The sequence below is a fragment of the Triticum aestivum genome, chromosome 4A (genome assembly GCF_018294505.1).
Source record: "Triticum aestivum cultivar Chinese Spring chromosome 4A, IWGSC CS RefSeq v2.1, whole genome shotgun sequence".
Lineage (NCBI taxonomy): Eukaryota > Viridiplantae > Streptophyta > Magnoliopsida > Poales > Poaceae > Triticum > Triticum aestivum.
The window spans coordinates 81,762,826-81,790,564 of NC_057803.1; the positions used below are offsets into that span (position 1 = coordinate 81,762,826).

General features: G+C 48.9%; 2 protein-coding genes across 2 annotated transcripts; one reads left to right on the forward strand and one right to left on the reverse strand.

The window, feature by feature from the left end:
* The first annotated feature begins 3,015 nt into the window (after positions 1-3,015).
* Positions 3,016-5,837, forward strand: LOC123085275 (ACT domain-containing protein ACR8). Its single transcript, XM_044506895.1, has 4 exons — positions 3,016-3,509; positions 3,603-4,437; positions 4,914-5,018; positions 5,195-5,837. Exons 1-4 carry the CDS (start codon positions 3,448-3,450, stop codon positions 5,549-5,551), a joined length of 1,359 nt encoding a protein of 452 aa, XP_044362830.1. The 5' UTR covers positions 3,016-3,447; the 3' UTR covers positions 5,552-5,837.
* Positions 5,838-20,670: 14,833 nt separating this feature from the next.
* On the reverse strand, positions 20,671-26,801 carry LOC123085276 (autophagy-related protein 9). Its single transcript, XM_044506896.1, has 10 exons — positions 26,562-26,801; positions 25,290-25,920; positions 24,871-25,191; positions 23,837-24,059; positions 23,444-23,623; positions 23,157-23,363; positions 22,676-22,753; positions 22,522-22,592; positions 22,305-22,415; positions 20,671-21,779 (listed from the first exon to the last, which is right to left on the reverse strand). The coding sequence occupies exons 2-10, from the start codon at positions 25,862-25,864 to the stop codon at positions 20,888-20,890; spliced, it is 2,658 nt and encodes an 885-aa protein (XP_044362831.1). The 5' UTR covers positions 25,865-25,920; positions 26,562-26,801; the 3' UTR covers positions 20,671-20,887.
* Positions 26,802-27,739: the final 938 nt, after the last annotated feature.

A 27,739-nucleotide genomic window follows, 5' to 3' on the forward strand; every position in this document is an offset into this window, starting at 1 on the left:
ATAAAATAATACTATAAGCTAATCTGAATGTATTGGCAGCTGAGGCCCGTGACTTGCAGAGCTGGACCGAGGTCGGCTTTACGTCGCGGTCCTCCTAGATCGCGGAGGACCCCCGCGCCGCGCATGCTTATCCCAGAATCATTTAGCCGTGGAGCACGCATCCGATTCCTTAATCAACATACTACGTACTACTAACTATCGTGTTTTGCTTAGTAAAATAAACTAATCCGGACGACGAATTTGTGTGATCGTGACGTGCTTACGTTCTCCGACAATCAGCTTGCGCGATCCACTATCCAAAACGCCCCGCACATGCGCGGCCTCCCGGCCGGAGACGCCGGGCCGGAACTGCCGGAGATGCACGACGGCCGCCTACCTGCCGTCCAGTCCAGCGGTCGCTGTTGGTTTCCTCCGCCGCCCACCCCCCTCGTTTTCACCGCCTCCGCCGCACGCGGCCTCCTCCCGGACGAAACCGCCCGCCGAGGCAGCGGCCGCCCGCCATTCCGGCAGCTGATTCCTGCGCCGTGGATCCCACCGACCTCCTCTGCTTCGATCGATCGTGCGTGCGCCTCGGTTTTGCACCGGCCGACCCAAACTCCCAGCCGGAGCCGGTGGCGTCACATGCCGCGCGGCGCGCACGCACATGCCGCGCCTCCTCTGGCAGCCGGCTCACGTGACCGCCTCGGCGGGTCGACACGCGCCCGCCCTCGTTCCCAGAGCGCGGCACATGCAGCGGGGCGAGCTGCCCCATGTGTCCGTACGGGAGCCCCGAGGCAGGCCAACCCGCCAGCGGCGCAGCGTGCGCGCACCGCACCGCACGTCGCTGTACGTACGCACACTTCCACACTGTTCAATCCAGCAGCGTGGTGGCGGTGGCACAGTGTGGAGTGGGACGGGAGGTGTTCGAACGAAAAGTCGTTGCCCGTGCCAGCCAGTGGCCGAGCGCGATCTGTTTGTCCCAGCGTATGTAGGGTAGTAAGTACTCCTACGTGGGTGAGAGCGATTGGCTTGCTTGCTGAATTATTATCTTTTTTGAAAGATCCGGGGTTTCCGGCTTCATTGATTTAGAAGAAAGCAGCGGGAGAACAGGGGGTGATCAAGCGATCATGGATGCAGTTTGAGAAATGAAAATGAAAACTACAGGATGACCGGCTTAGCCCTCGGCCTAATCTCTCGCTACATATTCGACCTGCGCTGAAAATGGCGAGGACGAGGTGGTCGGCGATCGGGCCCGGAGTGGTATAATGGCGCGGGAGCGGTGGTTCATTCGGTCGCCCGTCCGTCCGCCGCGAGTTGATCACGCAGACAGACGGCACAAGTACGTAGGCCATTGCAGCCAGGTTGGCTCACGATGGGCTACAGAATTCCGGTGCGGGGCTCACGCGCGCTATACTTAATGTTGGCTCACGATGAACTACTCAAGATGGAATTACTTTCCGTTCCGCCCTCGATGATGAACTACCGCTGCTGCCTCCGGTTTGGGCAATTAACCTGCCAATGGCGGTACGTGCACGCGCGAGAGCTTATCTTGGCAACTTCTCACGCCAGCAACCAAAGCCCGGAGGCAGCATGCGTGTTCACACGACCACACACACGCCTGTTTACGTCGCTAGAAAGGAAGCGCATTCCAGGTCTATTATGGCATTACTACCAAACAACAATGAAAAAATGAGCCTTCAAATAATAATAAGAAAGCACCGCACGAGCAGGCCACATGTTTATGTTTCTCAGTTTTCGCACCCACTTGGCTGGGAGATTCATAACCCTGCAGCAGTACTGCTGCCAACAACTCTGCCTTGAAAAGGAGCCGCGCAGGGCCGGCGAAAGCTTTGCAGGAAATCAGCATGTGTGGAAAGGACAATGCATAATTTCTAGTAGTACAGAAAAAAGTCTTCCAGATCTCCCCTAACCACTCTTGTACAATAAATGTGGCAACGCCCGTCACGGCTAAGAAAATCACGATTAGGGTAAAAAGTCGCTCGATTAATCGACCTGGCATTCTGGCCTCGACGTTCCGTCTCTGTCCCTTTGAATTACAGTGGCCTATGCCACGTTTAATTACAAAAGAACTGGGTAATACAATAATTTTAAAAAATTCTGACGGTGGCCGAACGTGCGAGCAGATTTTTTACTGATCGGGTGAATCTTCTTGGCCGTGACAGCTTATATAGAGAAGCGAGAAAAAAAAGGGTCGAGCAGGTTCCAGGTGATGGTTAGCTTGGATGGCAAGCTAAGACGGAGGCGGTGGCACGGACCCGTCGGCGACACGTCTGAAGAGATGGGCGCGTGACGGGGCCACGGTTGGGTGGAGGTGGACCAGGCGCGGCACGTATGGGCGCCAGCCGTGGCACGGGATTGGTGTGAATGAGCTCCGCGTGCGGGTCGTCCTTTCTGGACGCGCTTGTTGACCCGGGTCGGTGCCAACGCCGCGCGGCTTTCCTTTTCATTCACTGTTCCGCGAAACCCTTTCCCTCCCGTAGAGAGAGCAACGCCGATGATACCCTGCGTGCGGTGATGCTTCTAGTCCCAAAAAAATACTAGGATCTGAAATGTAAATGCAGAAATAACGTGGATGTGTGTGTAGCTTGCCATGCTTGTGAAGCAACTCCACATAGCTGATGAATGGAATGGGAATGGGGACGAGTCAGCATTTCGGCGAAGGTTCGGTCGGGCGCTCAATGTTTTCGGTGTATTTCTTGGACGGCGACGTCTCGGGAAAAAGCAGTCAAGCACGTAAGAGTAACTCATAATCCTCTGTCACGATTAGACTAATGCTAATACCAACACCGGAGGCGAGCAGAGTAGAGTGGTCTGGTCTCTGGAGCAGCAAAGCAAAGTTGCACCCAGACGCAAGAAAGAATCTGAAAAGGTGCGCGCGCGCGTACGTACGTGGTGACCGGTGGCAGCCACGCACGGGCCACTCGCCCGTGCCTGCCTCTCCCCACGCCCGTGTCAGTCACTCGGTCGGTCGGTCGGGATTTCCTACAAAAGCTCCCCACACGCCGCGGCCTCCCTCTGTTTCTCATCCGCGGTTGCCAGTCCAAGTCCCACCCCGAGCGCCCGCGAATTCCATCCCGTTTGTCCGGTCCGTCCGTCCTAGGCAGCGACCGCGGTTTGACCCCGGGGGCCGGAGCCCAGAATCCACGCCTGGAATCGCGAGGATTTGGTTTGGTTTGGGGGCTCGATTTTCTCCGCCCGTTTTAGCCGACGCTGACCGAGACAACACCGGCCCTCCCCACACAAAACCGGCTGCCCGCGCCGCGATCGCCACACCGGCGCCCAAAACCCACCGCCCCCGTCCCCGCACCCGATTTTGAACCGCCCACCCAACCCAAACCTTCCTCCCCTCCCCTTTGCAAGGGTGGGGAAAAAGAGCCCAGCAAACCGCCGCGGGGAAGGAAGGAAACCGCAGCGGCGGGCGCGGCGATCCGTCGGGCTCCGGCGGCGATGGAGCGGTGCCATCCGTCCGAGGTGTACGAGCTCTTCGTCCGCCACATGAACACCCCGAGGTGAGTGGCGACACGGTTCTTGATTCTTGGTTCTTGCGTTCCGTTCCCCGGTCGATTTGGGGCGGTTTGGTGAGCGTTTGCGCGGCGGTGCAGGGTGGTGGTGGACAACGGGGTGTGCGAGACGGCGACGCTGGTGCAGGTGCACAGCGCGCGGAAGCACGGCGTGCTGCTGGAGGCCGTCGCCGCGCTGTCGGACCACGGCGTCTGCGTCCGGAAGGGGTACATCTCCTCCGACGACGGCCGCTGGTTCATGGACGTCTTCCACGTCACCGACGCCGCGGGCTGCAAGGTCGCCGACGCCGACAAGCTGCTCGTCCGCCTCGAGTCCTCGCTCGCCGCCGCGGCGGCCGCGGCCGACGCATTGCCGCGCCCGGCGGGGTGCGACCCGCCCGCCAAGGAGGCGCTCTGCCTGCTCGAGCTCATCGGCGTCGACCGCCCGGGGCTCCTCTCGGAGGTGTTCGCTGTGCTGCACGACCTGCGCTGCAGCACCGTGGACGCCAAGGCCTGGACGCACGGCGGCCGCGTCGCCGCCCTGGTGTTCGTCCGCGACGAGGACACCGGCGCGCCCATCCACGACACGGCCCGGATCAGGCGCATCGAGTCCCGGCTCAGGCACGTGCTCCGCGGCGGCGCGCGCGGCGCGAGGACGGTCCTGCTCGACGCGGCGGCGGTCGGCAACCTGGACCGGAGGCTCCACCAGCTGCTGAGCGAGGACAGGGAGGCCGACCGCCGCGCCCCGGCGGAGGGGCCGGCGACGACGGCGACGGCGGTGGCGGTGCAGGAGTGGGGGGAGAGGGGGTACTCGGTGGTGACCGTGAGCTGCCGCGACCGGCCGAAGCTGCTGTTCGACGTCGTCTGCACCTTGACGGACCTGGACTACGTGGTCTACCACGGCACCTTCGACACCGACGGCGATCACGCGCAGCAGGTGAGGCCTCTACCAGTTTCTTGTTCAATCGATCTACAGTACAGGATTTTTGTTCTAGAACAGGTTGTGTGCCCTGTATTTCAGGGAGCTTTAAATTCCCCTCTTGATGGTTGTTCTTGGCCCGGGCTTCCTAGACGTTTCTTTGCCCTTCCATCAGTCTGTCCCCATTGGTTGCCTGCTTAATTCAATTTCACCACAGTTCTTAGGTTATGCTGGCTCCAAACTAGTCCGAGCGGGCAAAAAGTTCAAATGGAATAGTTTCTCCCTGTTATATGTGAAATGGGATTTAATTTCACCTCAATCACATCACACTAGTAGGAATATCTCGTGAAATTTGGAATTATTATCATATGATTAACTTAAGACCTTGTCGAAATGGGAAGAAATGTTCATCTCCTGCAAGAAAGAATTCAGATTACTCCATGTAGTAACTGCTATGATCTGATTTCCGTTTGCTTTGGCTGGCTTGGGCGCAGGAGTTCTACATCCGGCGGCTGGACGGGCGGGCGATCAGCTCGGAGGGCGAGAGGCAGCGGGTGATCCAGCGCCTGCAAGCGGCGATCGAGGGGCGCGCGTCCGAGGTACGTCCGTCCGTCCCAATTGAATATCTCCTTTCCTTGCCCTCCATGCCACGCCACCCTGGACAAAAAAGCACCCGATCCCCCACCATGGAGTCCCTTTCCGCCCAACATTCCACTTGCGCGCCATGTGTTCGGCCGAATACCTCGCCGACTAACGCGATCCTCTTCTTCCACAGGGCGTGAGGCTGGAGCTGCGCATCTCCGACCGCCGCGGGCTGCTGGCCTACGTGACGCGCGTGTTCCGGGAGAACAGCCTCTCGGTCACGCACGCCGAGATCACCACCCGGGGCGACATGGCCGTGAACGTCTTCCACGTCACCGACGTGGCCGGCCGCCCCGCCGACCCCAAGACCATCGACGAGGTCATCCACGGCGTCGGCACCGAGAGCCTCCGGGTGGACGAGGAGCGGTGGCCCCGCCTCTGCTCCACGGAGGGCGACGCCGGCGGCGGCGCGGGCGCCGGCCTGTTCTCGCTCGGCAGCCTGGTGAAGAAGAACCTCTACAACCTCGGCCTCATCAGATCCTGCTCCTGAAGGGCCGGAGGAGGAGGACGCGTGTCGGACGGGATGGGACGGGATGGGACGGGATGCTTGTGTGAATACGGGACGGTACAGGGGCTAGTTTGTAAATTAAGTAGGCCTTCTTTTTCTTTTCTAGGCCTGGAGGTTACGTGTACATAGCAGACACGAGGAGGTTGCTGGTGGGTCGTGTGTGTACGTATGTTCCGTTTACGTGCAAGTAGACGAATCGACCGATGTAAATAGGGTTGTACATATATACTAGTATGATGATATACTAGTGCTTTAGTAGATTCTTGTACCGGCTGTTTTAGACGTGCACAAATCAAGCAAATTAGGCTGCCGATATCCTAAAAAATGACATTTGGATTAAATACCTGAAAATCATATGTAGAAAGTTGTCCCAGTGTTACATCCCTAGCTTCTGGCATTGCTCTAGGCTAGCTTCATGTGTACATCATGTCTATATTTTTGAAACCTGAATTGAGGAATATTGGAAGCCTCAAAACCCTAAATAAAAGAGGGGCAAAAACCCTAGAAATCTCATTCATTGCTCCAAAAGGCTCTTCTTAAATGTTTGATAATTTTTGGTAAGGGTTCTGGTCCCAACCAAAAATATTGAACATTTTTAAGGATTTATTTTTGGGACTTTGAATTTAAATCATAGCTATTTGAATTGGACTTATATCTACTGTTAAATAAATATAGGTCCAATAATTCTGAAATATTTTTGTGGAGCATTGTTTTAATTCTTTTAGCTCCTAAAAATATTGTCAGAAGCAAAATAAATTGAATTGGTTTCAAAACCAAATTCAAAACAAACCTGCAAAATAGAAAACAGAGTTAAAACAAACAGAAAAAAAAGAGTAAAGCCTACCTGGCCTCACCCGTGCAGCCCACCAGCTGGCCCAGTTCCCCCCCCCCCGGCCGGCCCAGCCCATCAGCGCCCTCCCTGTCGTCTTCCTCCTCGGGACAGTAGGACAGAGGCGCGTGGCCGGAGCGCGCGCGCACGCGCCCGAGCCACCTCCTGCTTGCTGCCCCGCCCCGGATCGGCTAAGGATGCCACGCACCCCCTCAGGCCTCTCTCAACTCCCTCCCGTGCTCATCCCCTTCTCCTGCTCTCCCTCTCGCTCCGCACCTCGGACCCGAGCGGAGCCGCCGCCACCGACGCCGATTGCCACAACCACCGTGCTCCCCACGCCTCACCGACGCCCCAGGGAGATCCGCCTCGACCACCTCTTCCTCCTCGCCGAGAAGCGCACCGCGGGAGCCCCTGCAACGTCGCCACCGCCGTCGTCTTCAACCTCCAGCGCTGAGCTCACCTCCGGTCGATTCAGCGCCGCTAGGACCTCCCCGAGCTCGCTGACCTCCTCTTCGGCATCGCGGTGAGCCCCGTTGTGTTTCCCCTCTCTCCATTCGCTCGCCCCCATGCTGTAATCGCCGTCTCACCGCAACCGGAGCTCGCTGCCGCCGGCCATGCTGCCGTCGCGGCCATGGCTTGTTTCGGTCGCGTCCGAGCACGGCTTTGAGCTCGTGAGGCTCACAGGAAGCCCATGCGCAGCTCAGCTTGTCCAAAACCCCACCAGGGCCTCGCGCCCGTTACCACCCGAACTCCGGCACCGCCGCGAGCTCCGTTCCGACGAGCCCCGGCGTTCCCGCAGCCTCCCACCTACCCCATCAGATGCGGGAGAGCCCGGGCTACGCCCCGGTGCCCTCAGCCGCCGCCTCCGTCGCCTTTAGCGCAAGTCCGGCGCGTTGCCGCCGCCATTTTGGTCGCCGCCGGCGTAAGTCCGGCGATGATGACGTGGGCATCATTAGCGGCTAACCCCCCCACACTAACCAACCCCCTAGGCCACTGACAGCGGGCCCCACCCCTGGTCAAACCCCAGTCAGCGCTGGGTTTGACCGGGATTAGCTCCTGTGTCACTGACGTGTGGACCCCACACGTCAGGTTTGACCGAGCCAGCCCAGTTGACCCTGCTGACGTCACTGTGACGTGGGGCTGACGCAATAAACCATTTTCTGGATTTATTATAATTCAGGAAATTCCAGAAAATTATATAAACTTCTAAAAATCATAGAAAATTAACCGTAACTCCAAATTAAATAATTTATATATGAAAAATTATCAGAAAAATTCAAGGAATCCATCTGTACCATTTTCATGCATGTTAGAACAACTTATCACTACTGTTTAGCACAAATCAATTAAATGGCATTTAAATAATCACATATGGAGTTTGAATTTGAATCTTGTATTCAAACCAACTTCATTTAATCTGTTGCTAGTTGCATTAGCCCAAAACACATTCATTTTGCCATGTCATGATCATGCATCATATTGTACATTGCATTGATTGTGTTCCCTTCTGTGTTGCCGGTATTTGTCCCCTCTCGATAGACGTGATACCGATGATGTGATCGTTGACACTGATGAAGACTCAATGTTATCTTCAGAAGTGCCAGGCAAGCAAAACCCCCTTGTTCATTCCGATAAAATCCCACTCTCTCGCTCCTGCTCTCTTTTACTGCATTAGGACAACAACGACATATTTGATACTTGCTGCGGTAGCTGAACCCCTTTATCCTTTGCATGACCTGTCATTGCCACAGTAAATAGATGAAACCCACTAGCATGAGTAGGAGTTGTTTGAGCCCTGTTGTGCCTACTCATTCATGCTTGTTTGTCATGCCTGCTACTGCTTAGAGTTGAGTCAGGTCTGATTCATCGGGGATGAATCAGAGGCGTGTGAACATGTCCTACTGTGTGTGAGCTAAGTGTGTGAACACGATTTGGTAAAGGTAGCGGTGAGAGGCCATGTAGGAGTACATGGTGGGTTGTCTCATTGCAGCCGTCCTCAGGAACTGAGTTCTGTGTTTGTGATCCATGATCAGTTACTACCACACATTGGGCTCCGGCGCTCCAAGCCCTCTCGACTTATTAATCAACTTGATCTCTGTCCAGGAGTTGCAACTAGTTTCTGGTGTTTGTAGGCAGTGTTAGTAGTCTACCAAGTGGCACCCGGTACAGGTGGGCTTGGGACAGACTAGGCACAGTGGCCCGGTGTACCAAGTGGCACCCGGTTGGTGGGCTTGGGAACCCTGCACACATCGTTTGGGGCCGTAAGCGACACCCCGGCCGGATCTCCTTGCGGATGGAACCCGAATAGGCGATAAACCTGGACTAGAGACTTGTTCGGTTAGTCAGGTCGTGGCCGACTCCCTCGCCCGGCTTCCGCTTGAAGGTTGCCGAGGTACATGACGTGTACAGGGCGGTAAGTGGCGAGAGCATGTGTGAAGAAGTACACCCCTACAGGGTTAACATCATCTATTCGAATAGCCGGATTCCTCGGATATGGAAACTTGGACCCCTTATATCAGTTCATAGACAAGTGAAAGTGGATACTCTAAAATACGCAAGATAAGCGTGAGTGCTATGGATGGCGTTCTCGTAGGGAGACGGGAGCGGATCCATAGTGGTGTATTGATATGGTGAATATGTGGACTCGTGTGCGCCACCTCAAAAGAGTTACTTGCAGTCGTAGTTCAGGATAGCCACCGAGTCAAAGCTGGCTTGCTGCAGTTAAACCCCACCATCCCCTTTGTTGATAATGATGCATATGTAGATAGTTCTGATGTAAGTCTTGCTGGGTACATTTGTACTCACGTTTGCCTATTTATGTTTTTGCAGAGAGACTTCGGTCTCGCTAGTAGTTTCGCGTGGACTTCGACGTTTAGCTTGTTACCTCAGCTACGATCTTGTGCCCTCGGCAGTATCTGGCAGATAGTCAGGCTTCTCAGCCTTTTTCATTTATAGTGGTCTGTACTCAGACATGATAGTTTTCGCTTGTGCTTTGACTTGTATGCTCTGATTGTTGGGTCATGAGACCCATGTTTGTAATGTCTCGCTCCTCGGAGCCTATTGAATAAACTACTTGAGTCATAGAGTCATTTTGTGATGCCATGTTGTATTGCACATATCGAGCATATTGTGTGTATGTTATTGAAATGCTTGGTATGTGTGGGATCTGACTATCTAGTTGTTTATCTTTAGTAGCCTCTCTTACCGGGAAATGTCTCCTAGTGTTACCGCTGAGCCATGGTAGCTTGCTACTGCTCTGGAACACTTAGGCTGGCCGGCATGTGTCCTTCTTCGTTCCTGTGTCTGTCCCTTCGGGGAAATGTCACGCTTTGAGCACCGGAGTCCTGTTAGCCCGCTACAGCCCGGTTTACCGGAGTCCTGCTAGCCCAGTGCTACGGCCCGGACCCACTTGCTGATGACCGACACGTTCGAAGCTGGGTCATGAATGCCTGTCCCTGTAAGTCTGTGCCACTTTGGGTTTACGACTAGTCATGTCAGCCCGGGCTCCTTATCATATGGATGCTAGCGATACTATCATATACGTGAGCCAAAAGGCGCAAACGGTCCCGGGCAAAGGTAAGGCGACACCCGTGGGGATACCGTGCGTGAGGCCGCAAAGTGATATGAGGTGTTACCGGCTAGATCGATGTGACATCGAGTCGGGGTACTGACAGCGTTGGTATCAGAGCTTGACTGCCTGTAGGATTACCAAGCCAAACTGTTCGAAGTTGAGTCTAGAAATTCTTTAGTTATATAAGGGAATTGATTGTGGGATGGAACGTAAGGCTATTTTTACTCCTTATACCTCATGGCCTTCTGATCTGAGTCATCATCTTCTCTTCTACGGGGATTAAGAACTAGGCTTTCTCTTCTTTCTATCAGTATCACGTGTTACTAATCCGTAGACTTATAAGATTGTTGGATTTAAGCTTGAGTTCAGTTTCTACTACTTCCGTATGTTAATTGTTGATCTCGAAAACCTTGATATCGTGCTTCTGAGTGGTTATGTCACCATTTTGTGAATGTCTCAAATTTTTTCTGAGCATTTACAGCCGTTATGCTGTCCGAGTCATCCCAGGTTTCTAAATAATCTGATGCATTTGCAAAATTCCTCCCTCTGGTTTCGATGTTCCTTCAGGCCAGCTTAACCACACTAATCGGTGTGTTGAGGTAATTATTGCCTCGACATATATGTTGGAATTATTATTATGACCCTAAGTGCTTAGGGGATCATCTAGTGGTCTAGCCATGATTTGTGTCCTAGTGTGAAGATTCTGGCCTTTATTCTCGGAAGCATCCCGTGATGCTACTTAGTAGTAGGTATTCTATTCCTGGATTCTTAAACCCGATATTCACCCTACTTACATCATGTTGATAGTGTTGCTAGTTCCTTTAGTATATCAGTAACCTTTGCGATAGTCCTCGAGGTCCGTGGTATCTTCTTCTTCCAAATACCATGAACTACTTATGGCAGAAGTTCCTCGTTGAACTGAAATATCACAACAGGATTATTCTTGAGGAGTTCTCCATTCATAAATCGTGACTCTGCCAGTTCTACCTTTCTGCATGGGTTATCCGGAAGAATTATGTTGAACTCGGTTCGACATACTAATTTATGCATCCACAACTCAGAAAATCGCATGTTCCTTTGAGTTGCTCTCTTTAGTTGTATTCTGACCCTCGTCTATCAATTGATAGTCAAGAGTATGCGTGCGTTCGTTTATCGATGCCTATTACTCTTGTGGTCCGTCAAGCCATTCTATCGCAGAATGACTGGGAGAAACAAACTCCAGTACCTCTTCCATATCTAGGATTGGGTCAAAGCAATTGTGCTCCGCAGATCAAAATGCCAGCCCAGCTTTTGATTCTGTTCTACCCTGAAGTATTACCTTCTTTATGACAGGAATTTCATGAGAATTGCACCACCTTTTGTGAATTCTTGACATAGTGATACTTCTCGCCATCCTTTTTCATTCCTCGGTTCCGTGTTGATGCAACCGGAATACCGACAAATGAATTGTGATGTGTGAAATCAATACTCCTAGCAACCTCGTTGCTTGGTAGTTAATGGATAATAATTTCATTCTTAGCGTGTTGGTTTTTAAATCATCCTTCTAAGACTGATCGTGCTACCTAGTCCTTGTTCTCGGTGCACTCCTCGATCATGAGTTAGGATTATTCAAATCTTCGCTCTATTGATCATATCGTCTTGCCCTCAAAAGCGAGATTGTTCTCGAGCTTAGTAACATATCGGTGGTTCGTGATTTTCCGAAGATCTTCTCGGAAGTACTACCAGGTCGTCACCTGACCGTTATGTTGAGCCCGTGATCAAGTTGGTTTCTTATGAACCACCTTCTTTCCAAGAATCGGTGTTAGATATCCCTGAGCTAGTTGGTTAAGCTGGACAACAACTTGGAGAGTTGGAAGATAAAAACTTGTCTGACTTAGTTCGTTCCAAAGGGATATTCTTGCGTAGTGTGTGTTGAAGAAAGATGATATCTTCATCGATTGGTCCCTGTGATCAGTTGCTGGACCTATTGTCTTATCAATCCCTTGATTTGAGTGTGGGCTATCGTCAAATCAAATCAGTACCAACGATGCTCGTAATGTTGTCCTACTCATGGTTGATCCCTCGAGCATACCCCATTACATCTTTGGTCTGACCAATGCTATCACCGTGTTCACACGATGGTGGAAGTCCAGTGATATGGAAATTCCGATGAGTTGTTGTTGAGCCCATTGACAACATTCTTATCTCTTCCATGATGTTGTTGAACATTAAGTTAGTGTTGGAAACTTTTGAAAGCATTTTCTTCATGCTAGCTCATGAAGTACTTGTTTGATGAAAGGAGTGACTTCCTTTGATTCACGTGCATTTTGATGTAAGTTGCCGTCGTGAATTCGAGAAAGTTTGTTTTTGCTCCTTTGGAATCGTCCCAAGTCAGTCATGCACGTGCGAAGAATTCTGTGGTCTATTAGACTGATCATCTTCATTCCATATGCATATCCTAGCACACCAAGCCACTGATTGACTTGTTCAAGGAAAAGAAGTCTATGCTTGGGATCTAATCCATGGACTTGCGTAAAGACTTCGATATCCTCGATGATGGCTCCCAACCAGAACTCGGTAGTGTTTTATTGTAAGACTACCATGTGGGCATGCTTGTCTGGGACAACGTGTTCACATGTTTGTAGCAGAACCAGCTCATGTTTTGGAGCTTGCTATCGTAGTTCATTTCCCGAGAATCTCGCAACGTCATCTCGTCGATTTGTGTTGCAAACTTTCATTTTTCTTCCTGGACTCTATGAGTCTGGAATAACCTGACACCAACCAGATCTGAATCCCAGGCAGATATGATGGTTGGAATATTTCCCAAGAATTATAATATTGGTCGCGCGATAATCGGTAAAGTGGATGTCGTGGCCAACACACCCAGCCGGAAGACCTGTTATTATAATATCTTGATTGATGAAGTTGGCCACCTCCCCATAAGGATTTCATAGGGTTTACTCCCTAGTTGTTCCTTATGGATTTTTGTGTTCCTGAAGTCCGACCTTTACTTGATGTTCTAGTTAGCAAACCATATCTAAGAATGGGTTACACTAGCACGTCAAGGAGAACATTAGAAGCGGAGTGCTAAATGTCTCTTGGTCGATCATCCAGATTTTGTTTTCTTGGCCTCGCCAAGGTGAAATCTAAGAAGGTGTTATCTTCCTTTGCATCTGCATCCTCCATCACCATTCATCATGGTAGCAAGTTGTGTTGCCAGAATCCTTGACACGGATATTGGTGGAATCTTGATGATTGTGGAAATGCTCAAGTTCTTGAGAGCACGCACAAGCGCTAGGTGTTATCTTCGGCACTAACTGGGTTTGCTCTCAGTTTCCTCAGCAATGCTATGATCTTTTCAAACGGTGAATTCACTCTCTGTTGTTGGGTTCTTCCCCAGTTACCAGAATCATTCCCAGCATTTGCATTTTGTTCCCAGCTTGCACCGCCAATGTGCCATTCTACCATGGGTCTCTTCCATTTCCGGTGATAAGCAAAATTCATCCATTACGTTGTCTTCAACAAGGTAATCCACATCATCTAAGTTTGAGTATGCCATTCTACCGAACCCCTCTAAATGATCGATTATGATTTGCCTTAAGCTGGTATAAAGAGATTCAATGATCTCTGAATCAAAGGTAATTCTTTTGCCACTTAAGGGGAGATATCTACGAGTCACGGTTCCGAAGGTGTCTCGTTGTGGTATCATGGCAACTCAACTCCTCGCTACGTTGACAACCGATTACCACCTTCTTAAGTGTGGAATTGTTGTCCACCTAGTGAACCTTCGTCATCCGTTTCTTTCCACCCCTCTTGATGTGTATCTCGTGTCTCAACCCGAGAGATGGTCCTATGTCTCATTCCGTGAGTTGTTCGATCTTCAAGAAGATCGACCCTTCTAGAGTCTCCTTCTTCCCTCCATGTCATGTTGGCAGGATTTCTCAGAACAAGACATCAAGACAATGATGGTGAATGAATCAACGTTCAACTGAAGTGCACCCTGGATCGTGAAGATTGTACTAGTTTGCGTTTCCCCTTCATCCTACCCTACGCTTGAATCTCGAGACGAGATTCTTGTTTAGTGGGGGTGAGTTGTCACATCCCTAGCTTCTGGCATTGCTCTAGGCTAGCTTCATGTGTGCATCATGTCTATATTTTTGAAACCTGAATTGAGGAATATTGGAAGCCTCAAAACCCTAAATAAAATAGGGGCAAAAACCCTAGAAATCTCATTCATTGCTCCAAAAGGCTCTTCTTAAATGTTTGATAATTTTTGGTAAGGGTTCTGGTCCCAACCAAAAATATTGAACATTTTTAAGGATTTATTTTTGGGACTTTGAATTTAAATCATAGCTATTTGAATTGGACTTATATCTACTGTTAAATAAATATAGGTCCAATAATTCTGAAATATTTTTGTGGAGCATTGTTTTAATTCTTTTAGCTCCTAAAAATATTGTCAGAAGCAAAATAAATTGAATTGGTTTCAAAACCAAATTCAAAACAAACCTGCAAAAAGAAAACAGAGTTAAAACAAACAGAAAAAAAAGAGTAAAGCCTACCTGGCCTCACCCGTGCAGCCCACCAGCTGGCCCAGTTCCCCCCCCCCTGGCCGTCCCAGCCCATCAGCGCCCTCCCTGTCGTCTTCCTCCTCGGGATAGTAGGACAGAGGCGCGTGGCCGGAGCGCGCGCGCACGCGCCCGAGCCACCTCCTGCTTGCCGCCCCGCCCCGGATCGGCTAAGGATGCCACGCACCCCCTCATGCCTCTCTCAACTCCCTCCCGTGCTCATCCCCTTCTCCTGCTCTCCCTCTCGCTCCGCACCTCAGACCCGAGCGGAGCCGCCGCCACCGACGCCGATTGCCACAGCCACCGTGCTCCCCACGCCTCACCGACGCCCCAGGGAGATCCGCCTCGACCACCTCTTCCTCCTCACCGAGAAGCGCACCGCGGGAGCCCCTGCAACGTCGCCACCACCGTCGTCTTCAACCTCCAGCGCTGAGCTCGCCTCCGGCCGATTCAGCGCCGCTAGGACCTCCCCGAGCTCGCTGACCTCCTCTTCGGCATCGCGGTGAGCCCCGTTGTGTTTCCCCTCTCTCCATTCGCTCGCCCCCATGCTGTAACCGCCGTCTCACCGCAACCGGAGCTCGCTGCCGCCGGCCATGCTGCCGTCGCGGCCATGGCTTGTTTCGGTCGCGTCCGAGCACGGCTTTGAGCTCGTGAGGCTCACAGGAAGCCCATGCGCAGCTCAGCTTGTCCAAAACCCCACCAGGGCCTCGCGCCCGTTACCACCCGAACTCCGGCGCCGCCGCGAGCTCCGTTCCGACGAGCCCCGGCGTTCCCGCAGCCTCCCACCTACCCCATCAGATGCGGGAGAGCCCGGGCTACGCCCCGGTGCCCTCAGCCGCCGCCTCCGTCGCCTTTAGCGCAAGTCCGGCGCGTTGCCGCCGCCATTTTGGTCGCCGCCGGCGTAAGTCCGGCGATGATGACGTGGGCATCATTAGCGGCTAACCCCCCCCCACACTAACCAACCCCCTAGGCCACTGACAGCGGGCCCCACCCCTGGTCAAACCCCAGTCAGCGCTGGGTTTGACCGGGATTAGCTCCTGTGTCACTGACGTGTGGACCCCACACGTCAGGTTTGACCGAGCCAGCCCAGTTGACCCTGCTGACGTCACTGTGACGTGGGGCTGACGCAATAAACCATTTTCTGGATTTATTATAATTCAGGAAATTCCAGAAAATTATATAAACTTCTAAAAATCATAGAAAATTAACCGTAACTCCAAATTAAATAATTTATATATGAAAAATTATCAGAAAAATTCAAGGAATCCATCTGTACCATTTTCATGCATGTTAGAACAACTTATCACTACTGTTTAGCACAAATCAATTAAATGGCATTTGAATAATCACATATGGAGTTTGAATTTGAATCTTGTATTCAAACCAACTTCATTTAATCTGTTGCTAGTTGCATTAGCCCAAAACACATTCATTTTGCCATGTCATGATCATGCATCATATTGTGCATTGCATTGATTGTGTTCCCTTCTGTGTTGCCGGTATTTGTCCCCTCTCGATAGACGTGATACCGATGATGTGATCGTTGACACTGATGAAGACTCAATGTTATCTTCAGAAGTGCCAGGCAAGCAAAACCCCCTTGTTCATTCCGATAAAATCCCACTCTCTCGCTCCTGCTCTCTTTTACTGCATTAGGACAACAACGACATATTTGATACTTGCTGCGGTAGCTGAACCCTTTATCCTTTGCATGACCTGTCATTGCCACAGTAAATAGATGAAACCCACTAGCATGAGTAGGAGTTGTTTGAGCCCTGTTGTGCCTACTCATTCATGCTTGTTTGTCATGCCTGCTACTGCTTAGAGTTGAGTCAGGTCTGATTCATCGGGGATGAATCAGAGGCGTGTGAACATGTCCTACTGTGTGTGAGATAAGTGTGTGAACACGATTTGGTAAAGGTAGCGGTGAGAGGCCATGTAGGAGTACATGGTGGGTTGTCTCATTGCAGCCGTCCTCAGGAACTGAGTTCTGTGTTTGTGATCCATGATCAGTTACTACCACACATTGGGCTCCGGCGCTCCAAGCCCCTCTCGACTTATTAATCAACTTGATCTCTGTCCAGGAGTTGCAACTAGTTTCTGGTGTTTGTAGGCAGTGTTAGTAGTCTACCAAGTGGCACCCGGTACAGGTGGGCTTGGGACAGACTAGGCACAGTGGCCCGGTGTACCAAGTGGCACCCGGTTGGTGGGCTTGGGAACCCTGCACACATCGTTTGGGGCCGTAAGCGACACCCCGGCCGGATCTCCTTGCGGATGGAACCCGAATAGGCGATAAACCTGGACTAGAGACTTGTTCGGTTAGTCAGGTCGTGGACGACTCCCTCGCCCGGCTTCCGCTTGAAGGTTGCCGAGGTACATGACGTGTACAGGGCGGTAAGTGGCGAGAGCGTGTGTGAAGAAGTACACCCCTGCAGGGTTAACATCATCTATTCGAATAGCCGGATTCCTCGGATATGGAAACGTGGACCCCTTATATCAGTTCATAGACAAGTGAAAGTGGATACTCTAAAATACGCAAGATAAGCGTGAGTGCTATGGATGGCGTTCTCGTAGGGAGACGGGAGCGGATCCATAGTGGTGTATTGATATGGTGAATATGTGGACTCGTGTGCGCCACCTCAAAAGAGTTACTCGCAGTCGTAGTTCAGGATAGCCACCGAGTCAAAGCTGGCTTGCTGCAGTTAAACCCCACCATCCCCTTTGTTGATAATGATGCATATGTAGATAGTTCTGATGTAAGTCTTGCTGGGTACATTTGTACTCACGTTTGCCTATTTATGTTTTTGCAGAGAGACTTCGGTCTCGCTAGTAGTTTCGCGTGGACTTCGACGTTTAGCTTGTTACCTCAGCTACGATCTTGTGCCCTCGGCAGTATCTGGCAGATAGTCAGGCTTCTCAGCCTTTTTCATTCATAGATGTCTGTACTCAGACATGATAGCTTCCGCTTGTGCTTTGACTTGTATGCTCTGATTGTTGGGTCATGAGACCCATGTTTGTAATGTCTCGCTCCTCAGAGCCTATTGAATAAACTACTTGAGTCGTAGAGTCATTTTGTGATGCCATGTTGTATTGCACATATCGAGCATATTGTGTGTATGTTATTGAAATGCTTGGTATGTGTGGGATCTGACTATCTAGTTGTTTATCTTTAGTAGCCTCTCTTACCGGGAAATGTCTCCTAGTGTTACCGCTGAGCCATGGTAGCTTGCTACTGCTCTGGAACACTTAGGCTGGCCGGCATGTGTCCTTCTTCGTTCCTGTGTCTGTCCCTTCGGGGAAATGTCACGCTTTGAGCACCGGAGTCCTGTTAGCCCGCTACAGCCCGGTTTACCGGAGTCCTGCTAGCCCAGTGCTACAGCCCGGACCCACTTGCTGATGACCGACACGTTCGAAGCTGGGTCATGAATGCCTGTCCCTGTAAGTCTGTGCCACTTTGGGTTTACGACTAGTCATGTCAGCCCGGGCTCCTTATCATATGGATGCTAGCGATACTATCGTATACGTGAGCCAAAAGGCGCAAACGGTCCCGGGCAAAGGTAAGGCGACACCCGTGGGGATACCGTGCGTGAGGCCGCAAAGTGATATGAGGTGTTACCGGCTAGATCGATGTGACATCGAGTCGGGGTCCTGACACCCAGAGAGGTGCCCGCGCATATAAACTTTGTCGAGTTGTATAATGATTAGAGTTGTGTGTTGGACATTACTTCAAAATAAACGTTTAGGCCTCTTTGATTCACATCATTCTGAAAAGTACAGGTAGATAAAAATGCAGTAATTGTGTATAACAACAGAGGATTAGAGGATATAGAAATTTTGCAGGTTTGGGTGTTAGGTTCACATGAAAAAATGCAGTAACTGTGTATAACAAAGGATTATAGAATATAGAAGTGTTGTAGACTTGGTGTTTGGTTCACATGAATAAAGAAAAACAGAAAGAATCCTAATAAGCAAGTCAAATCGAAAATTAGACCACATAAAAAGATGTAAGCAGATTGAAATCAAAATCGAACCAAATGAAAATGTATTATTAGCATGTTATCATGGCACTAAGGATCTCGGTCCCAGTTCTTCACCCGTAGGGATTTAAAAAAGAGGTTCAAGTGGATTCTAAGTTTTTTCAAATTTCCTTTGCTGCATCCTTTAAGGCCTTAAAGGAACTGGAGCTTTCATTTTTTACAGTGTGCCAGGGCGCAGCTATGTTTGCAGGTGCTTAGCCTAGAACAGAGCTAGCCATGCATAAGCAAACAACTAGTGCCATACCCTGAATCTGAAAAGCATCCCAGTGGAATCCTTCATACAATACGTAACCGGACATTTCAAACCGCAATGACGCGACCAGATTTCCAAGGCGCTGCCATGTGTCAAAACAAGAAAACCTATGAATAAAATCGTAAACGTCACAAACCATGAAAAGTCGAAATGTAGGCCAAAAGGAAGATTAATCAACGGAGTATGACGATCGATTCGGCGCGATTTTGTTTTGTTTGAACTTTGCAGCCACCGATCGATCATCCACCGCGACAAGAAACCCTGCGGAAAAGTTCGTTTCTCTATCCAGCAGCGATTCGTTCATTGTGTTTTCGTATCAACCCATAGAATAGAAAAGCACTCGACTTTTACAAAATGGACTTGCGGCAGGCCAGCGATCCATGCGGCGTCCGTGCGTGACATCTGAGATCAGGCTCACGACCCTGTCTGTCCCCGGAAAAAGAAACCGAAACTGCTGTGTGGACGACAACGTGCTTGCACGATAGTGAGACGACGGGCAATCCAGCCGTAGTTTGATGCTATGCATGGACGATCTGATAAGTGTTGTCGTCCACAAATCGTCCGTCAACATCGTGTGCATAGCAGTACTGGAAAGAAACATACCAGCCAGCCGACCACGTATGCAACCGTTTCGTGTCTCGCTTTCACGAGAATTTTCGCCATTTGCCTCGGTCTCAAGGGCACCAACAATTATATACTTGCATAACACACACGCAAAGGCCGTGGAATTCTTTGCGGCGAGCGAGGACGCCGACGCTCGCGCGAAACCAGCCAGGCAGATGATGCACAAGAAGCAGAAGGATGTGATGGAGAGTGGATGCCGAAGGGCCCAACCACCACCGACCTACCGCCCCAACCGCCGTTGATCGAACCAGAAGCACGCTTGGCACGGTAGCAGTACCGACGAGATGCCCGCGATTGCTTTCGGGGCAGCTGCGAACTGGGCGACGAAAAGGACCGGTTAACAGAGAAGTTCATTTCGTCGCTCGAGATCTGAGATGGCGTTTGGTTTGGTTTGGTTTGGTTTGGTTGGTTTGGTGGGGGCGGGCCGTTGGTTTCCTCGTCACTCGATCGGATCCGGGCGAGGACGACCGGTGGTTGCGGCGTCCGTCGGTCCACGCGGAGCGAAACGTGCGGGAAATTTACAGCTAGCATGAGCGAGGAAATGGGTTTGGCACGTCGGCAGCCATCGTTACAGTTTAATTTAATCAATGAATCAATCAACCACAAGTTGACAACTGGGCGAAAGGCCTCTCTCTCTCCGCAAATTGCAGTGGATCGTACTACTGCTGTCATGGTTGGTTACCAACTCATCAGAAAATGTAAAATCATGGTTGGTTACCATCAGCGAATTACAGACTGGATATGTATATCCGGGTCGTGCGTTGGGGGAAACCGCTCGTGCTGGGGATGGGTGGCATTGAGTGGCGGTGTCGAGGGGCTCCTGGCGTCGTGTCGGCACAGATCTGAAGCGGCCCGGCATGTCTATCAGCTTGTCCGGCTGCGGGGGTTTTGGTCTCGACCGGATACTCGGTGCACATGTCGCGTATGCGACCTGCTTTTGCCTACCTACTATCTAGGCGGCGAGGACGACGCCATTGCTGGCTAAGGTTTCGACAAGGATGCTGAGGCCGCTCGCTTCTTGTCTGGCCCTCCAGAGGAGTGTGCTCCAGAACTTGCTACCAATTAATTCCCGGGGGCCTTCAAAATGACACCTCCACATCTCATGGGATCAACAGTTACTAGTACTCATTATGTGACAACTAACGCTAAACCCTCTCAGGAAAGTATGTTGCGTAGCAGATTGATTTTGCCTGGCACAGCCAACTTGTGAGGAAGTATCAAACAGAAGCACTGCGTGCTATGAAAGAATGGTTCTTCCCCAACCCACTAAAGCGGGGCTGGACAAGGGCATTATATATACAGGGCCGTAACCGATCTGTAGTAGGTATGTACAAAAGAATTTGTGGCCATTTGCCAGCTTATCATGAAGGTACGAAGGCGTGGTTCACACAACCGGTTACAACAGCGCACGAGCAAGCATCAACTATTTTTTGTCAGTTTTTTTTCCTTTTTCGAGCCTACACTGGGTCACTGCTTCGAGGTATTATCCTTACGGGAAGGCCAGCCGGCATGCTGTCATACGCATCAGCTGCTACTCCAGGTCGTTCATCGGTGAAATGAAGACCCAGCCCATCCTCGATGTAGGAGTCGTCCATATACCTCGTCTTGGACAAGGCTTGGGGATTTCTCCAGCTCCTGGTGCTGCTGCTTCTGTTGTCGCCCTGCTCCAGATCTCCCTCGCTTCCCTCTGATATATCATCACTGTGATGGCTGGAATGACTTTTGTCTGCCATATTATGATATCCAAATGCTGGAGGCTCGAGAAAACTGCCTTGCGGATCATGGGAAGATGCAGGGGCCTGGTTCCACCAGTTGCCTGTGGAACTGTCTTCGTTACCGTTGTGCTTTGTAGGAGCATGCCGGAACAAAGTGCTTGATGTAGATGCTCCCATATGACTCTGAACCCTTCCGTACAGATCAGAGTAATAATCTTCATCTTCTTCAATCTCAGATGTTTCCCTTGCTAGCTGACTTGCGTTCTGACCAGCCTCAAGGGATGCTTCGTCAAAATGGGGAGCTTCAACTCTATCCAAGTGTGGTGAATGACGCATGTAATACCAATCCAGAATATATGGATGAATTCTTTGATCTGAGTCCAGCAATCCCAAGGGATCTAAGTTATAACCAGCAGGTGGGAAGGCCTCTGCATGGTTACGGATAATACTTGGGAGTAGTTGATGGAAGATATCATCCCTTTGACCTGTGCTATCCACAAAGCCTGATGCTTCCATTGCCTGATACTGCGCAACAGCTTGTTGACGTATTTGTCTTTCCTTGAACTTCTGTAGGTTATGTAAGAATTGTTTGCCCTCTGCATTTGATGCCAATGATGGATAAACACTCTGAAAACTGCAAACAATCATGATATACTGTTAGACTTCAATCTTGTTGTTTCTGTTGGTGTTAATGTGTGTCAGTGTGAATGGTGGCCTAGTTAGGAAAATGGATGATGCTGGCTTCGAAAATCACAGGATCAGTGCTATCTATACCTCTGCATTGTCCCACTACAACCACAAGGTAACACTAACAAAATAACACCGTTTTTTGGGGGGTAATACTAACAGAATGATAACATAGTTGCAAGATATACAAGATTAAAAATTAGTATATCATGTCTTAGAAGAAAAGGACTCTCTGCTATATTGAATTGCCGAACTAAGTGTTGAAAATACACACTGTTTTAACAAGTTAGCTAACATTTTCCATATTTTGCACAATTTAGACAGATTGTTATTTTTTAAAAGGATCAACATCTTCTGAGAATGGGACTCCAGAGGAAATACATACTTCCAAGAAAATAACTCCATAAATACACCATTTTTAAGTACACCAAGCTAGTAAGAAGCATGTGAAGTACTTGAAAGTATAATTTACCTTAAGAATGATTTCTCCATTTTCCCTTGGGAGCTCCTCAGGTTTTTAGGTGCATCAAATGGAGAACCATAGTTTCTATTGCCGTGTCTTCTGAAGTCAAACATGCTTAAACTATTGAAACACAGCAAAGCAATGATGTTAAGTGTTGCAGAGGCTCAACAAAGATAGATGGTCACTTGGTCAGAACATAAATTCCGAAGAGACTTCAGCAACTGACCTGCATACATCTCCCACTCCATCTACATAAATTGTGAAGTCCGATATGAAGTGCAGAATGTCATCAACACGCTGTAAATTTATAAGAATTCACAGCTGTTACAAAATACAAAACTATAGAGAAACACATTCATCAAGCTAGTTCAGACCATTACCTTTGGTACCTCAAAAATGAGCAAGTAAGGAGTGATGAAAATGGACGCCATCTCTTCTAATAGCATTACTATGGTATACTGCATTCACAATATAACAAGACACTTCTCAGAGTTTATAATAGAAAAGACAAAATACATGGCCAATACAGACATATCCTGGACCTCAACCACTGACAAAAATCTAATGCAGATGGCAGATGATATCTAGGAAGCAAACCACTTCGCTGAGTCCTGTTAATCTAAACACCAAAACTAACCTTTCTTTTATGTATCAACCTTTAGCTGAAAGAGATGAATAAAAACTTGGAAGCTCAACATTGTCATATCTATATCGGGGGAAAATGCCATTTATATATTCACCTATTAATCAATTTAACTGGCCCATGCTAGAAAAAAACTTTTAACTATTTTTATTATCAAAAGCCAAATGCCACATGAGTATTATCTTAATCAAAACAGCACTATAGCTGAATTCAGGTACCTGAAATAGTGTTTCAAATTCTTTCCGAACCAGCTCATTGCTCTCTTTACCACGCCACCGCTTCGGCATGTAATGGGTTTGCTGGACAACGAGGCACATAGCACCTTCTGGGTCAATTACTTGAAGCTCATCAGCCACTACTTTTCGACTTATAGCTGCTATTGTTCCAAAAACAATAGTATACCAGAATAGGTTCCTTCCGAAAATCTTCAAAAGTTATGGATGTGAAACTTTAGAAGGTGCATAAAATGTAAGAGAAAGACAAAAGGTGCCGACAAAGAACTTACATGACCCTCAAGGATGGATTCGCCCAGAAATCCCATAATTATAAGAGCACCAGCCAAACCACCAGAAACAAAAGATACAAATTTTGCTATGATAGAAATTAGTGGCGTAGGAAATTGCTTCAAGTAATTCAACGAATGCACAGCACTGTTGTTCATTCTATGTCTGAAGAAATGGTCTACCTGAAATTATTGTAAGCAGTTGAGTTTTAGAGACAACGTAGGTAAACAGAATAGTATATATAGCCCTCAACAGACAAGTTGCTTGCAGCTAATATGAGGCTTGTTAGCCACATAAATCATGAAAATAAGAGGTAAATGATGTCAAACATTCAATTAAATCAGTCAATAGTAGTAGTAGTGACTAGAATTAAAGAGTTATGCATGAGAAGCTACCTCATTATACTCCCTGAAAATCCACCTTGATAAATTTGACCATCTTCTGGATGATGCTGTACTGGGATGATTATAAATTTCTTCAGCATGCCTCAGAATGAGGTACACCAATGGGAAAATTACAAGGCAGGGCGACAGGATCAACATTGCAATGCCAACAAATACAAGTCGTTTTTTCAATGCAGCTGGGCTTGCTAGAAAATCTTTTCGAACGCAGAATTTACTGCAAAGCAAAGGATACAGGTATTCAGTGCAAGTAACTAAAGTTCGCCAATAGAGAAAACTCCAAAAACCAAACAAAATCTATGGAGCCGTCCAAAAGCAATGTGTGGGTTCTTGCTAAGCTTCACAGTGGGTGACATGCACACTGGAAGCTGCAGAAATATCATGAGTACATATGCATCTGTAGCCTGTAGGTACTAACATCTAAGGCAATGTATCCTACGCATCGTGACCACTTGCTGCATCCTTGTTTCCCCTCAATCCAAGCCTTATCCTTGCACAAGGGGATGGATAAATACACAATAGGAATATGATGCATAGGATGCTGTCACACGAGCTGCTGGGTGAGATCTGAACCAGTGAATAGAAGTTGGATTCATCATAAATTACTACATGAATTGACAAATAATTGACCTAAATAAATAAGGTGTTGTGTAACTGGTTATCTAGAAAATTATCTGTAAAGCAATAAAGCTTGGACCATATGCTGCATCAGTAACTACATATTTGGTAGCCGGTAACCAATTATCGTACTATTTGCAGTGAATGGCAAATATCAAGGTTTAGACAGTATATATGGCTTAGTTGAGCAGGCAGTGGCTTAACAGCTTACATGGGCTGATGGAGGGTGTGTTTCTTGCTTGAGCTTATATAAAAAGCAGGAGCACAGTGTAGAAAAGCAAATACAAGCATGATCAACCAGATAGTGAAAATAATTTTAGCCGAACAGATAGTATTGTGATAGTTATTACTCGTTCAAATAAACACATAAAGAGTAATCAATGCTTAAAAATACTGAAGTACAAGTTTACCTGTCAAACATACTCTGGAAGATGCACCAATTTAAGGTCCATTCTAGGGCTTTTGGAAGTATCACATGATTTCTCCTGTCATGTACATGAGATTTGACAGTTGGGCCAGCACCAGGAAGCCAAGGACGAATTGGAAATGAGATAATGCCTTTATTCACCATCCCTATCAAGTAATTTTCTTTCCTCATTATTCTCATGATAATATCATGCTCCGAGAGATCCCTAACAACACAGAGTTTTTTAGACTTTTGTAGCAGGACAACCTTCTCGATTATTCTGGGCCATGATATCGTCTGGATCTCAAGATCTGTAATCTTAAGGCTACAAAAGAAAAACAAGGGTAAAGTTATAAATTGTTGTGGGCTATAACACACACACACACACACACACACATGCATGTGCGGCAACCTGAATATTACCTATTATAGTAGAAGTCACGTGCATTCAGTGTACTTTTCAGTTGTACAAAGAACTTGAGGAAGTTGATAAGTCCATATGTTACCAATATAATCATTGATCCAACAGTGACCATTTTAGGAAATGTAAAGGGTACTAATGGATTATGCTTGATGGCTGCCATCAGATCACATGGTTTTTCTCCAGACTCAAGTGCCTCCACACCACATTTCAAGTGGCCAATGGCATTCCAATCAACATATAAAAAGAAGAAGCCAATACAGCACACCGTAAACAGTACATTCAGGATCTCGATTATCCATTTGGTAACAATACACCTCAGTCCTTTTGCGCAGAAATATTCATAAAGCCTTTCGAAGAAAATATCCAGGTCAGGGATCGGTTCTTCCTTGACGCCTTCACCATGGAGAAGTCCAGACGGGCTCTCACTTCCAGAACTTGGCAATCTTCGGTAGTCTGACAACTCAATTTCAGGTGGAATATCAATGAGCAGTTGTGCTGATAATGGTGATTCTCTTCTCCAAGGCCACTTAAATAATGTTTGTGAATTTGTGTCCTTCGAAGGGAAGGACATCATTCATGAAAAGGAAAGCCAATGCCAATTGGAATCCTTGCCATGCCACAGGAAATGACCTATAAAGAGAACGAAGAGGATGTTAATGACTCACATTTTGAGTAACACCAGTCTCCTGAAGATCTACAGGCTACGGGTATGGTAAATCGAAGAAAATGAAGTAATGTCATACGCAAGCAATATTTTCCCCACCTGGACAAACCCAAGGGCAAGCTCTGAACAGGCTTAATAAGGCAAGTATATTGGAAAATCATTGCAACACAGTGAACATAAAAGCATCAAACAGTTAGGCGCAAATCAATTAACGAATGTTAAGCTTATAAACACCGATCAGCAACCATATGCTGCCAAACTAAGGAGCCGCCAAGAGGCCTAGCGTAGTCGTGCCATCTCCTCCCACGTATTCCGTGTTATCATCAGCGGAGCAATCCGGTTCTCTGCACCTCAAGGTCGGCAGCTAAACAACACGTTTGAGCTAACTTGTAGCAGAATCCCTACGGCCAGCGCCCGAACCACCACATAAAGCATGATCATCACAACCACTAAGGCTTTCCCCCGGCCAACAGCAAACACCCAAACCTAGATCAACTGGTTTGCTAGAGCTCGGTTTCATCTCATAATAAATCGTAATAAAATAAATAAATAGAAAAAAGAGTCGTGAGCGGATAAGAGGGAGGGAGGGGCGGAGTCCAGCACCGACCTGATGGGCACCGGCGGGCGCCGGCGCGCCGGCGCGACGAAGGGCGGGTTGCGTGAGGAGGAGGCGGCGGGCGGCGGCGGGGGGGCGAGGGTTTCGCGGGAGGAGGAGGTGACTTGCGGTGGACTGCGGCTCGTCTGGTTGGGAAGGGGAATCGGACGCACGGGGGGGAAGACGATGAGAGGGGAAGAAGGAGGCGGTGCGTTTCGGGAGAAGAGACGTGACGGGATCGAGGGATGGAAGGAATCGTACGGGGAGGGGATAATAATTTGTTCGTTTCCTTTATCCGGGGTTTTCCCTTTGCTCTGCGTCGCGCTGGTCGCCGAGTTGATTTTGGGAATCGTAATGTCTTGCGTATTAGAGGATTGGTCTGGTTAACTATCGGTACACCAGCAAAACACGTTTTCAAGTAAGTATAAGAGCATTCCTCGGAAAACAAAAAGTAGTATAAGAGCAGTGAACCAACATGTGGTTGGACGGTTAAAGAGATTGTATGCCTTTGATCGCAAAAAAAAAAAAGATTGTATGCCAGTCCATCAGGATTCGAGTCCTGGTGCTCGCATTATTTCTGAATTTATTTTCGGCGATGCGTTTTCAGTGGGAGGAGACGTTCCCGTCGACGACAAGGTGCCTACGATGACTTCGTAAATCTCAAGATAGTATGCCGGCTCAGTCTCTCGAAAGTGCTCATAGAGATAGTGTGTGCGTTTACAGGGATAAGTGTATGCGCGTATATATGAACGCTTGTGTCTGTACTGATGTTAAAAAAATAGTATAAGTGCATCTTTCTTTTTTGCGGGAGTAGTAAGGGCATGGCCGACGCTTTGCTTCAACCATGTGCCCCGTAGGCCACGTAGTCTTGGATGTCAGAAACGGTGGCCTCGCAGGATGTCAGTGTCACTTGTAGAAGAGAGTGTCGTTTCATGGAGAACGCTTGACATAATGGGAAAATGGGGGGTTGGAGATGTCAGAAACGGTAGCCTTGCAGGGTGTCAGTGTCGCTTGGAGAAGAGACCGCCTTATTACAGGGCGTCAAAAGTTGTTTAGAGTATAATATATATACAACACCAAAATGTGGTTCATAGGCATAGAAAAAGAATAATCTTTACCATTCGTTTGTGAGGCAAGAGCATCCACGCATTAGGGTTTTCATGCCTCTCGCCGCATAGCCGTCGGGCTGT

Coding starts and splice junctions, on each gene's coding strand:
- LOC123085275 (XM_044506895.1), top strand. CDS start 3,448: ATGGAGCGGTGCCATCCGTCCGAGGTGTACGAGCTCTTCGTCCGCCAC. Junction 3,510..3,602: donor CGCCACATGAACACCCCGAG/GTGAGTGGCGAC, acceptor GCGGCGGTGCAG/GGTGGTGGTGGACAACGGGG. Junction 5,019..5,194: donor TCGAGGGGCGCGCGTCCGAG/GTACGTCCGTCC, acceptor CTTCTTCCACAG/GGCGTGAGGCTGGAGCTGCG.
- LOC123085276 (XM_044506896.1), bottom strand. CDS start 25,864: ATGATGTCCTTCCCTTCGAAGGACACAAATTCACAAACATTATTTAAG. Junction 23,364..23,443: donor AATCCATCCTTGAGGGTCAT/GTAAGTTCTTTG, acceptor TAACTTTTGAAG/ATTTTCGGAAGGAACCTATT. Junction 22,593..22,675: donor TCATTTTTGAGGTACCAAAG/GTAATGGTCTGA, acceptor ATAAATTTACAG/CGTGTTGATGACATTCTGCA.